Source organism: Psammomys obesus, unplaced genomic scaffold, assembly GCF_907164565.1.
Source record: "Psammomys obesus unplaced genomic scaffold, mPsaObe1.curated_primary_1811, whole genome shotgun sequence".
Lineage (NCBI taxonomy): Eukaryota > Metazoa > Chordata > Mammalia > Rodentia > Muridae > Psammomys > Psammomys obesus.
The window spans coordinates 12,031,905-12,045,408 of record NW_026590062.1 but is presented as its reverse complement, the minus strand read 5'-3'; the positions used below and the strand labels follow the sequence as shown (position 1 = coordinate 12,045,408).

The 13,504-nt window shown below is 50.5% G+C and overlaps 1 protein-coding gene across 1 annotated transcript in view; it reads right to left on the bottom strand.

Annotated features, from left to right (window-relative positions):
• Positions 1-13,504, bottom strand: part of Lrrc43 (leucine rich repeat containing 43) — a 21,069-nt gene that overhangs the window by 2,094 nt on the left and 5,471 nt on the right. The window contains exons 4-12 of the mRNA XM_055606018.1: positions 11,231-11,370; positions 8,858-9,096; positions 8,190-8,355; positions 7,513-7,580; positions 7,191-7,407; positions 1,358-1,499; positions 1,049-1,168; positions 713-901; positions 347-380 (exon numbers count right to left, since the gene is read on the bottom strand). Coding sequence (XP_055461993.1) covers positions 347-380; positions 713-901; positions 1,049-1,168; positions 1,358-1,499; positions 7,191-7,407; positions 7,513-7,580; positions 8,190-8,355; positions 8,858-9,096; positions 11,231-11,370 — 1,315 coding nt within the window. The remainder of the gene's footprint in view (positions 1-346; positions 381-712; positions 902-1,048; positions 1,169-1,357; positions 1,500-7,190; positions 7,408-7,512; positions 7,581-8,189; positions 8,356-8,857; positions 9,097-11,230; positions 11,371-13,504) is intronic.

Genomic DNA, 13,504 nt, shown 5'->3' with positions numbered 1-13,504 from the left:
GAAAGAAAGAAAGAAAGAAAGAAAGAAAGAAAGAAAGAAAGAAAGAAAGAAAGAGAGAGAAAGAAAGAAAGAGAAAGAAAGAAAAGAGGAGGGGGGAGGGAGGTTGTGGGGGAGAGTGAATGAAGACTATTAGACTTACGTAGCTGAGAAGTGCAGATGCTCACAGAATGAAGTCCCGATGGATCGGGTCGCCCCCCCCCCCCCCCCCCCCTCCCATGCCTTCCCCAGCAAACATAGCCTACATCTGGGAGTCATTCTCAGTTCTCTCTTTCCTGTGGCTCTATACCTGGGATGGCCCCGGGGCTCAGTCCCCATCCTGCCCTGAGTGGTCGTTGGTAGGTCTTACCTTTTTTGGCACCTTTCTTTGTCTTCTTTGAATCCTGAGAGAAAGAACCACAAAAACAGGTGTTTACTGGGGCAGATGCAGATCCTGAGGCTGTCCCTGGGGGACCCCCACCCAGGCCATGGATTCATCCAGGAACTCGGGGAGAAGGGCTCCTGATGAGGAGGATGGCTGACCCGGGCCACACTTGAGGAGGAGGTGTCACCAAGCCAGCGACCATCAAAGTGCCCAGCAGCCCTGACAGACAACCAGGGCCCCTCGAGAATGCCACCAATCCCGACCTCACCCCATCCTGCCTGGCCCAGCAAGCTTTCCATTAAGAAGACGGGAGGCAGAGACAAAAGGGCAAGACCAAGGGGCCCATAGTACCCTGGCCTGTGTCAGCCTGTCGTACTGCAGGGTGCGGACCACCCCAAAATTGCACACAGTGGACACCAGCGTCTCCCCTGCCAGCAAGGGCTCCAGGTACACCGGGCCGCTCCCCAGCACGCGCAGCACAGGCGGGTCTTGCCGCAGCTCCCTGGGTGCCTCCTTTTTCTTCTTGAGCCCCTCTTTTTCCTGTGGGCAGGGCCAGGAGTGAAGACATGAACAAGACTGGGATGCACCCCCCATCCCCCCATCCCCCCCATCCCCGGCCGGCCCCAAGGTGGCCCAAGCAGGCCTTGCCTTTTCCTTGTCCTTTTCTTTTTCCTTTTCCTTGGGAGCCTCCTCGGCTTTCTGTTTCTTGTCTTTGTCTTTCTTGTCTCCCTTCTTCTGGTCTCCTTTCCCCTTCTTGGCAGGCAAGGAAACCTCAACAGGAGTTGACACCACGGGCCAGGAGAGGATCTAGATGACAAGATCCAGCAGGAAAGCTGACTACTCTGCCCCCATTCCCCTTGTCCTTTCTGGAGAGGCTCTGAGTGGCAACAAAGGAGGGAGCAGAGCTGTGACAACGCGGTGGAAGAGAGGACGTTGGAAAGGAGGTGAGCAGAGCACTGCAGCCAGTGGGAGGCCAGGGCCTCCTGCCCAGCCCACCTTCTCCTCCACGATGGTGACAACGGTCCCTGTCAGCAGGAAGGCCTTGACCCGCACCAGCTCCTTCAGAGTGTGTGTCATCTCATAGCTGCAAGGGATGACATCTGTCCAGGGCTTGTGCGCGGTGCTGAACAGGACTGTCCTTGGGGGTAAGAGACATGTGGTGTGATTGCCAGGGGCTTGCTGCCAACATAGGGCTGCCAGGGGACACCCAAGAAGACGGGCAAGCATCTATAAATGGTGAGGGACCAAGTCGTGGGCAGGGCAAAGGAATCAGAAGGCCAGAAAGGAACACAGGCAGAGAAGGCAAATGCCTGGGAGGACACTTCCTTCTGGGCATGCTCAGTGTGGCACGTCTGATGTACACCCACTAGAACCCATCAAGGTTTTTGTTTGGTTTTGCTTGTCACACTACAGGGTGCCAGGCTCTCCTTGAAAAGAGAGTTTTGCTCTGTAACCTTGGCTGCCCTGGAACTCACCACTAGCCAGGCTGGTTGAAAGAATCCCTCTGCCTCTGCCTCCTAAATGCTGGAATTACAGGTTTGCATGCTATGCTCAACTCTGAAGTTTAAAAAAAAAAAAAATCAACAAAGTAGTTTTAAAAAAAATCATAAATACAAGCCACTCTAAAGTGATGCTTTAATGGCAACCAGAATTCTCTTGGGACATGTGATGGGGCATGACAAATCAACTGTGGTAAGGCAAGAATTCCAAAGAACGAACAATAAAAAGAGTTGAAAGAGTCTTCCACAGGTGTCCATAGGCCAAAGTCCTCAGCAGCGTCATTCATAATGGCCAACAGGTGGAAGCCAGCCATTCCTCCATGGCTGAGCAGGCGGTTGAGCAGAAGGAGGTCTCTCCATCAATGGAGGACTACACAGAAGGAAAATCTGACCCATGCTACAGCATACATGAACCATGAAAACACAGCATGCTCAAAGAAATGAGCCAGACACAGACAGGCAAATGTTATAACTCCATGTAGAAGCCACGTGTGGTTAGATCTGCAGAGAGGAGGAGGCGGGACCTGGGCCAGACGGCAGGGCAAGCGGTGTTGAGCACAAGAGTTCTAATTTGAGATGCTGCTGAAGGAGCTTGGTCTCCTGGTGATCACTGTGGCTCAGCCCCAGCACATGTATGTAGTATGACGGAGCTACATTCTCAGGTAGTGTTAACGCGAGTAACAATGTTTGTTTGTTTGGTTGGTTGGTTGGTTGGTTGGTTTTCGAGACAGGGTTTCTCTGTGTAGCCCTGGCTGTCCTGGATTTATTTTGTAGACCAGGCTGACCTCAAACTCACAGAGATTGGCCTACCTCTGAGTCCTGAGTGCAGGGATTAAAGGTGTGCCCACCATGCCCCTCAGAGGATTAAAATTGTGCCAGGGGTGGTGGCCTCAGATACCTTGCAAATAGATTTCAGCTAAGAATCAAAGTCTGTCGACTCTAGTCTGCACATGTGACCAAGTAAATAGCAGGAAAAAAAAAACATTTTAAAAGAAACTGTGAGTGCACACAGTGACAAGGAGGGCTGAGCACGGGTTCAGGTGGTGGAGTTCTTGCCTACACACACCAAGCCCTGAGGTTCACCATCTCCAGCACCACATGGCACAGGCCTGTGACTCCAGCATTTGGGAAGTGGAAGGAGGAGAGGCCGCAGCTCCCTTAATGCCAGGTTGGACTACAGGAGATCCCCATCTTAAAAAAAAAAAAAAAAAAAAAAAGACAGTTTACAAAGATATCTGAGACAAAAACAGACAGAGTTGAAGGGAGAAATGGACAAGTCAGCAGAGATGGTTCGGTGGGTAGAGCAGCCTGCCACCAGACTTACCTATGAGAGCTCTGTCTCTGGGACCCCCACACTGGAGACAGCAGACTTCTGAAAGGTGTCCTCAGGCCTCCACGTGAGCTCTGTTACAGAGGTGCATCCCCAGGCCCGATTTTCATTCTTTTGCTAAAAGAGTTCTTAAATTATGTCTATCCATGCGTGTCTGGGTGGAGGTGTGTGGAGGTGAGCGCAGCTGCCCAGGAAGCCATCAGATGCCCTGGATCTGAAGTCACAGGCAGTCCTGAAGTGCCCAGTGTGGGTGCTGAAGAGTAAACTCTGGCTCTCTTTAAGCACTCACAAATGCACACATGCAAACTTGTGCACACGCACACACACACACACACACACACACACTTTTTTTTTTTAATTCACAATTGAGAACTGGTGAGATGGCTCAGCGGGTAAGATGCTTGCTCAGCAAATCTGACAACTTGAATTAAATCCCAGGAGCCCATGAAAAGGTGGAAAAGAGCTGGGCATAGTGGCACACGCCTATGATCCCAGATCTTGGGGGATCTCTGTGAATTCAAGGCCAGCCTGGTTTACAAGGCAAGTCCAGGACAGCCAAGGCTACACAGAGAAACCCTGTCTCAAAAAAAAAATGTGGAAGAGAGAACCAATTCCACAAAGTTGTCCCCTGACCTCACGTAAATACACACAATAAAAAAGACACTAGTGCTAGATGGTGCTGGCACACACCTTTAGTCTCAACACCTGAGAGGCAGAGGCAGGCAGAACCCTGAGTTCAAGGCCAGCCTGGTCTACATAGTGAGTTCCAGGACAGCCAGGGCTACACAGAGAACCCCTGTCTCAAAAATCAGTAAACAAAAAAAATAAACAAGACCTAGTAAGAAGGCAGCCAAGGGAAAAGCTACAGTACATGTCACTGAGAAAAACCACATATTCATAATAGAAAAGCAAGTTTCACAAATCGATGAGACAATAGTTAAAATGGGTAAGAGAGACAAAGAATAGTACAAGGATGAAGCCTAACGGTCAGGTGTAGTGGTGTGTACCTTCAGTTCCAGCGACCATCAGGTACGTACGTGTGCATGTGAGGCCCAAGGTTGACATGAGGTGTCTCCTCTGCTCATTCTCCATCTCGCACTTTTTGAGGGAGGTCTATCATTAAAACTATGGCTGGCTGTCATATCTATTCTGGCCAGCCGTCTTACTGCAGGGATTCCCTGCCTGCCTCCCACACACCAGGGTTACAAGCCTACCCAGCTTTTACACTGGTTCTGTAAATCCAAACGCTAGTGTAAGCGCTTGCGCTTAGGTTTGAAAGGTTCCCAGCGCTCTCTGATGGATCTGAGTTTCACCGGGTCTAGCCTGTCCACACAAAGTGGAATTGTAGGCAGTGTCAGGCAGGGTACCAGCGTGGCCAGATTCCAGTGAAAACAGAACCACTGGGCTTCTCCAGCAGACATCTACAGAACTGTCACAGCACCAGACATGGTGGTGCATGCCTTTAATCGCAGCATTCTGGGAGGCAGGCAAATCTCTGTGAGTTCGAGGCCAGCCTGGTCTACAAAGCAAGTCCAGGGAAGCCAAGGCCACACAGAGAAACCCTGTTTCAAAAAACAAAAACAAAAACAATCTAATAATAACACTAGATAGATAGATAGATAGATAGATAGATAGATAGATAGATAGATAGATAGATAGATAGATAAAAGACTGCCACAGCTCATTGACCTTCTGTGTGATCCAGCATAGCTCTAGTAAGATAAAACTCTTTTTTTCTGGGTGTGGGGGGGGAGGATGTTTTTGACACAGGGTTTCTCTGTGTAGCCCTGGCTGTCCTGGACTCACTTGTAGACCAGGCTGGCCTTAAACTCACAGAGATCTGCCTGCCTCTGCCTCCCAGGATTACAGGTGTGCACCACCACGCCTGGCTTTGAGATAGGACTCTTAGAGGCTGGTTTCCTCTGGACTTTTCCCCACATGCCTCTTCATTCATTTATTCTTTCTTTCCTTCACTCATTATAGAGCCTAAACAGGCCTCCACTTCACAATCCTCTTGTCTCAACTTTCTAAATGCTGGGATTACAGGCATGTATCCTTTCATTATTGCTCACCCTCTCTTATTAATTTTCCCCCAAATAAAAAAGCAATGGCAAGAACTCCTCAGCTTGAGGCGTGATGTAGCTTAGTGGTAAGGCAAATGGCAGAGCAGCACTGAATTCATGAGGCCCTGGTTCAAGCCCCAGCACTGAAACTAAACAGAACAGAAGCAGAGGCCTCCACTGGGACCTACCAAGTCTCTTGACACAGAGTCGGTTGGTGCCATCCCTGCTTCTTTCTGTCAGTGGCAACAGGACATCTGCTTCTCCTGCTCCGCCATCTCTGTCACTCCTGGGAGGTGGCAGCCCAGCAAGCTTAGCTCGTGTCCTCAGCTGAGGTTTTGAGGAACACCTAGGGGGGTGGCTCTGTCCTAGGGTGATGCTTTGTAGGCACTCAGACTTGGATGCGGTTGGGGTGACCTTTTTTTATGTTCCGTGTCTTTGTATTATCCAAAAGCTGATTTCTGCCCTGGCAGAGACTTGAGAAAAGGCCGGACTTTGATACTGTTGTTCTTATGAAGCAGCACCTGCCTCAATTTTGTAAACATCTTCTCCACCACCTTCTGATTGGTTTATTAAAGAGCTTGAAGGACCCATAGCAAGGTAGACGAGCATAAGCGGGACATCTAGCAAAGATAAAAACTCTGGGAAGGAGTCAAGGACAGGCCTTTCGCCGGCCAGATGCGGAGGAAGAAGCGAGTGTGTGGCAGATTAGCATAAACAGGTTCAGTTAAGTTACACAAGCTGCTTGGAGACAAGCCTAAGCTAAGGCCAAGCCTTCATATTAGTAAAAGGTCTCTGCAGCATTGGGCCGCTGGCAGGTTGGGACATTCTGGCAACAGGGTTCCCTCTCCAACACCAACAGGAATAAACCAAACACTTCCCACACACAGCCCCAGAGAAGCTAAGCTCCCGTTCCCGAGGACAGCCAAATGCAAAGCTGCCGGGAGGGGCAGGCACCCTGAAGGGGAGCTCAGCTACATTCCGTTCAAATAGCCACACTGTTCCCGTGTTCTTATGAAAGCCAGCCAGGGAATTTGTTACTCTCAATCCTTACGAAGCTCGGGGTGCGCGCGCGCGTGTGTGTGTGTGTGCGTGTACACGCATGTGCAAAATGGGTTTCCTAGACAATAAAAACCGTTTGGTGGGCCTGGTGGTGCCTGGAATTTGAACTATTCAGGAGGCTGAACCAGAAGGATCACAAGTTCAAGGCCAGCCTAGAAAACTTAGAGAGACTTTGTATCTAAGAACAAAAAGAAAGGGGGGGGGGGGGCCTCTGCAATGGAGTACCTGTCCAGACTCATTGCTTCAGCCTCTAGTACTGAAAACAAAGCAAAACAAAAACCTAGAACACCTTGCTACATTTTGTATGATGGATTGAAAAGTTAAAAGACGGTTGGAGAGATAGCTCAGTAGTTAAGAGCACTGGCTGCTGCTCTTGCGGAGGACCTGGGTTTGGCTCCCAGCACCCACATGGCAGTTTACAACCAGCTATTGGAGTTACAGATTCCAAAGGATCTTCCCGACTCCTCAGGCATTAGACACGCATGCATTTCTGTACATGAGGCAAAACCCCTCACTCATTCACAAATATATATATATATATATATATATATATATATATTTTTTTTTTTTTTTAAGAAAAGCTATAAGAATTCAGTTCCAAGAGCTGAGATGGAAGCTGTCCCATGTCCTCTGTTGACAAGGAGGGTCAACCTTTCAGAGAATTTTGGTCCCCTGGGCATTTGGGGCTCAGTTGTACTGAGTAGAAGATTAGGGCTCCAGAAAAGAAAGGTCTGTGGCTAAGCCCAAAGCTCCCTCTAGCTCACAGCCTACAGAGCAGCTAATAAGAGGCCTTCGTGGCTGGGGGAAGCCGCAAGTGCAGCCCTGGCTTGCAGCTTCCTCAGATACACCATCTAACCGCAGCCCCCTTCTGCCCTTACCCTGGGGATGGACAGAGCCGGATGTCTATCCGTGGCCGCAGCTTGGACAATTCCTCTGAGGAGGTAACTGACTGAGGCATCGGGGGCGAGCGGAGGGAAATGGTGGTCTCCGACGCCTCCGTATCTGTTATCATAGACTCTTCAGAGCCCTCGGCCATCTGATCCATCTCCTGAGCTATAAACACAGACAACTCCTTGGATATGCCCTCAGGAGACACTGGGTGAAGCCTCTGCTGGCCCTGGCGGCTTTGGCGACCTTGGCGACCTGGGTGCTGGGGCTCTATATCCAGCAGATCCTCCGGTTGGTCATACTTCTCAGGACCCTCTTCTTCTAAACGATCCGCAGTAGGAGAAGGCTTGACAATTTTTAGACAAAGAACATGTGTCAAACTGTTACCCCAGCAAGGGTAGGTCGACATAGGCCAAGCCGGGGTCTGAATATTCTTATGAATTTGTAGTGCTTGAGCTAGAACTGCGGTTCTTATGCATGCAAGGCAGGTGTTTTACCACTGGGCCATAACCCAGCCCCACATGAACTGAAAGCACAACCAGACACACAAACTTAGGAAGCAGGAGGATGAAACAAAGACCACCTGAACAAACACAACACTTTTCTGTGCTGTCCTTGAGTTTGCCTGAGACGCAGGGGTTGGGCAGGAGGCGTCATGAAAACTGTCGAGCTGGGCCAGGAATACCTGACCTGAGTGGGAAGTTTTGTGCTTCTTTCCTGTTAGGGTCAGTTGTCAGAGGGAAAAGGAGGTGAGCATCCTGAGACTCACCTTGCCTGGGGAAGGGGCTATCAGGCAGAAACCAGGTCCCTGCTTAGAGGAGGGGTATGACTCTGTGTTAAAGAAGATTTTTCTGGGCCCTAAAAAGCTGTCCTGTACACACACGGAAGCCCACAGATCTGGGTGAGGCCCAGTCTGCTACCCAGGCCAGGCAGGACATACCTCCGTGGGAACACTGTCACGGTGGCTCTCCCCCAGGGTACTGGCATACACATTCCTTTCGGTATCCAAATCTTCCACAAAGTCGTAGGTCACATAATAGTTGTAGGTGATGAAAGGGCCGTCAGGTCCTGGCTCTGGGTCAAAGACAGAGGTGTCCATAACTCCCCTGATGTTTCCAATGGTGACCACAAACTGTGCCTCGTGAGGCAGCAGGTCTGCAAAGGAGGAACGGCAGGACTGAGAGACGGGGCTGCAGGAGGGAAGGCACAGGCCGCCAAATTCCCCACCCCCACCCCTAGAGTTAGAGTCCCCAGCTCGGCATGACTGGGGAGGAAGCCCATAGATACCCGGAGGCCTTGTTTTCCTATCGGCCAACTGGAGGTGCTGAGAGGTGTGCAGGGACAGTTCTGAGACAGGGAGAGGTGGAAAATATCTGAGATGCCAGCTGGTACCTGTGGCTGTCACTGCCAGGTCTCACCATGACTCAGACCTCCCCAAAAGGCCTGATGCACCTTATACCAGGAACCACAAGGGGGTGTTCTCAAGCCACCGCAGAACAGAAGATGCCTCCAAACCCCTACCACAAGAGTCCTACACAGAAAAAAACCCAACCAAAGTAGCTTAGTGTACCTGACCAGGGTAGAGGTCAAATGGAGAGCTGCTGGCTAGCTCATGGGACGGAGGCGGGCAAAGCAGAGGCAGGGTGACTGCACCTACCACCTTGAATGCTGAGTCCCCGGAACTGGTGCTTCTCATTGGGGGACACGGTGATGTCGTCCAGCACGCACAGGCGTGCCAGGCTGTCCACGGTAAAGCCTCGGTAGTAAGGCACGAGGGCCAGTGGGTTCCCCTGCAGTACCAGCAGCCGCAGGTGCCTCAGGGTGCTGAGACTGGCTATCATGCTCTGCAGGTCTGTCAAGTCGTTGAAGCTCAGGTCCAGGGAGACGAGTTTGTGCCTGGAAGGTTGGCCAAAGTACTGGTTAGGAAGCTCAGTGAGCAGAGACACAGCCCCCCGGGCCGCACAGCTTGTTCTGTCTCGCAGCCAGATTAGCTCTTGATCCTGTGTCTCTTTTCTCCCTAGAACACAGCCTGTGTTCATGGACTCTCACAACCCTCCCTGTCCCGTTTCCAGCTGGACCTCCCTCTCTGTTAACTATCAGCTTAGTGCTGTGCCTCTGGAACATTCTTTGCAAATTGCTGCAAGCCACTGTAAGAGGTTGGGTATGGGGACCTGGGAGGGGGAGTGCACAGCCAGAGATACTGAGCTGGACATCTCTCTTCAGAGCCATAATGGCCGTGGCCACAGGGAGCTTGTCAGCTCGTTTTCCAGACCAGAGTTTATCAACCTGTGCGTTGTGACCCCTTTTAGAGTCTAGAGACCCTTTCACAGGGTCCCATATCAGAGATCCTGCATATCAGATATTTACATTATGATTCATAACAGTAGTGAAGTTACAGTTATGAATTTTGTTGTGGGGGTCACCACAACATGAGGAGCTGTTCTAAAGGTCGCAGCATTAGAAGGTCGAGAGCCGCTGCCCTAGAGAATTTGGGAGAGGAAGAAAGAATGAATATGTTAGTATGGACACATGAGACTGACAGGCAGCGATGAAGTCTAAGCCTTCAGTAGAGACCAAGACACAGAAACAGGCAGAACTCTGTCCCATGCAGCAAACTGACTCCGGCTCTGAGGCCAGAGGCCAAAGAAGCACCAGGGGAAATTGTCACGGTCACCACAACGCCTTTCCCACAGGCTGAGACAGCCTCTTCCCTTTCTCTCCTCTCTCCCTCATTCCAGTGGCCTGTCCTGCTAGGCCGGTCACTGGCTAGTTCCCGGGAAAGGGCAGAGGGAACACTGCGGGGCTCACCACAGGCCTTGCCCCAGGCCATCCTACTGAGAGAGAACTGGGTTCCCAGGAAAGACGTTCTCTTTTCATTCTAAGACAGCAGATGATGAGTTTTCACACAAGCTTTTTGTGAAATCCAGAGTTGGCGTTAAGCCCAAGGTTATGGTGTGTATTCTGAATCAAAAACCAGATTCTTGCTATTAGTCAATGGCATGAACCTAAATTGACTGTTCCAGGAAGACCAAGTATGTGGTTTCCTGTGTGTCTGCTAAGGGCAGCAGACAATGGAAGGAAGGGATTCCAGTGAGACTGACTGTGCAGACTGGGTGAGAACAGCAGAGCAGGGAGGAGGCCAAAGCTCCACCAGAGAGGGCCTTCTCTTTTCTAAGGCACCTCCCATCCCCAAGAGCATTGGAATGGCTGGACCATCCTGGAGATAATGGGGTGAGGGTGAGGGAGGAGAATATGGAGTTCTACCACATCTTCAACTATGCACTGAGTTTGAGGCTACATTAGACCCTGTCTTAAAAAGAAAGAGGGCAGCTGGGACACAGAGTTAACAAAATGTAACTAATAAGAAAAATAAAATTAAAAAAAAAAAAAGAAAGAAAGAGGGTAAGGGGGAAGGGGAGAGGCAGTAAAAAGCACCCATGAAAATACCCTCAGGTGAGGAACTCCTGGGTGAGGAACTCTCCCAGGAAGAGTCCTTCTGCAGCTCCCCATGATGGCCTATTAAAGTGGCCTCTGATCTCGCTGTAGGTCTCATGTCTGAATTTTAAATTTTCCACAGTTAATCCTGCAAGGAGACAAACGCCTCTGGGCGTGGGGGTGCCCTGCAAAGCTCTGGTGGATGGACGTTCAGCTACAATGGGGCACCCAAGAGTTGCCTCTAGGACAATGGCTCTCAGCCTGGAGAGGTTTTGCCCCTCAGGAGACGTTGGGCTCTGCCTGCAGATGTCTGCCTCTAGTAGCGAGAGGCGAGTGTGCTGCTAAGTGTCCGCCGCAGAGAAGGCACGATAAACTGAAACGCCCCAGAACTAAGCTGACGACCCACCAGCCCCTGGCATCCTTATCCTTCCTGGAGCCTCGGTGATAGATTGTGACTGAGTGAGAATGAAAGCCTAGTGTGGGTTCAGCAGCTGCGGAGAAGTTACGGAACAAGCAGAGCCAAGCCCTCCAGGGCCGAGTCCCCACACCTGCCTCTGAGTGCCTCTCTCTCCTTTCATCCAGACTCCCACATTACCAGTTGTTAGAGGTGATGTACAGACTCTCCAAGGGGCCCAGTAGTTTGTTGTGGCCCAGCCCCAGGTGCTGCAAGTTCGGTGGTGGAGGGGAGCACAGACACTCCATGCTGGTGATCAGGTTGCCATAGAGCTCCAGCACCTGAGAAGAAACAGCGTTGGCCACGACTGGAGGGCTTTATCCCACTCACCACAGGCTCCTGCTCCTGCCCTGGGAAACTCAGAAAGGGAGTTTGGGTTGCCGGTTACTGCCTCCCTTTGCCAACTTGCTTTCAATAATGCAGTAACAGGATGTTGTGTGGCTTAATTGGTAGACAGCTTATCCAGCATGCATGGGACCCTGAGTACCATCTCCAGAACCTAATGCCAGTGTGGCAGCATGCTCCTGTAACTCCAGTATTTGAGAGGTAGAGGTAGGAGGATAGAGTTAAGGATCATTCTTGACTACATAGTGAGTCTGAGTCCAGGCTAGTATACATGAAACTCTGTCTCAAAGGGGGGGATGGGAGCCGGGCATGGTGGTGCACGCCTTTAATTTTCAGCACTCCTGGTGGCAAAGGCAGGTGGCTTGCTGTGAGTCTGAGGCCAGCCTGGTCTACAAAGCGAGACCAGGACAGCAAGGCTACACAGAAAAACCCTGTCTCAAAAAAAGGGGAGAGGTAGAGGGGGGGTATGAGGATGGGAGGGGAGTCACAGAGCTGACTACACAAGCCTGATGGCCTGAGTTCAATTCCTGAATCCCAAGGTGGAAGGAAAGAACCAGTTCTCACAAAGCTGTTTTCTGACCCACGTGAGTACCATGGCACATGTGTCCCCTAATACATACACAAAATAATAAAATTTAAAATAAAAAAAATTAGCATAAGAAGAGTGGGCGAGGTGGCATGTGCCTATAACCCCAGCCCTCGGGATCCTGAAACACAAGGCTCTCAAGTTCCTGGCTAGCTTGGGCTATTCAACAAGTCCCGAGTCAACCTAGAATATAAAGCAGCATCCTGTCTCAAAAGAAAAGGGGGCGAGGGTGGGGGAGTGAGGAGGGTGTGGTTGGGGCATAGAGGCAGAACAAAGGGTTTTGCTGCAGCCAAAGGGGAAGATTCTTTATTGTTTGGAAGGGGAGGTGGTAGGGAGTGGTTGGGGATGAGTTTTTTTGTTGTCATTTTGTTGTTTTTTGTTTTTGTGAGACAGGGTTTCTCTGTGTAGTCGTGGCTGTCCTGGAACTCTCTCTCTGTAGACCAGGCTGGCCTCAAACTCAGAGATCTGCCTGTCTCTGCCTCCCGAGTGCTGGGATTAAAGGTGTGCGCCACCACTGCCCAGTTTACCCTAGCACCCTCTTAACCTGTGGGAATGCACGGGGATGGGCGTGGACCGTGGAATAAGCCCTGAGTTGGCAGCTCTGTTTGCCTCACTTTCACTTCTTACCTACGGTGCTGTCTTGAGCAGGCATATGGAGACAAGCCACTAAATCAGCTGAGTCAGTTCTCAGCGTTGAACTCCAACGACGACATTTTAGTATGCTCAGCTGAAGACCCCTGATAAAGCGTGGTCTACCCTCTTTATCTGTTTTGTGTGCATATGTGGGTGTGTTTACATGTGGGTAAATGTGTGTGCACGTGGGTACATTCATGTGTGTGAAGCATGGGTACATGTATGTGTGTACATACATGCGCATGCACGTACATTCATGTATGCACGTGTGTACATGTGTGTATGAGCGTGTGTACATGGATTACATATGTGTGCGTGCATTTGTGTTGGCATGTGTGTGTATATGTGTTCATGCAGGTGTATACGTGTGTGCATGTGTGTACATATGTGTGCATGTATGCGTGCATGTGTGTGTATCTGTGTTTGTGTCCAGGTGAGTCTCCCACGCACCTGGAACTTACAATATAGACAGGCTGGTTGGCCAGAGAGTCTCAATGCCCCTCCCTCCCCCCGTGTCCACCTCCCTAACACTGAGATAAAAAGCACACCCCAAATAATCCATATTTCTCACATGGGGTCTGGTGCACCCAACTCAAGTGTTCCTGCTTGCAAGGCAATCATTTTACTGACTAAACTATCTCCATAGCCCCTCACCTACTGTTTTAGCATGGTAAAATGTATATCATACAAATTAGCCATTTCAAGCGTATAATTCATGGGCTTTAATTACATTCACAATGCCAGCTACCACCATCAGCTCAAACAGATGTAGGAAGGGAGGGAGGGAGGGAGGGAGAGGGAGAGAGGAAGGAAGGAAGGAAGGAAGGAAGGAAGGAAGGAAGGAAGGAAGG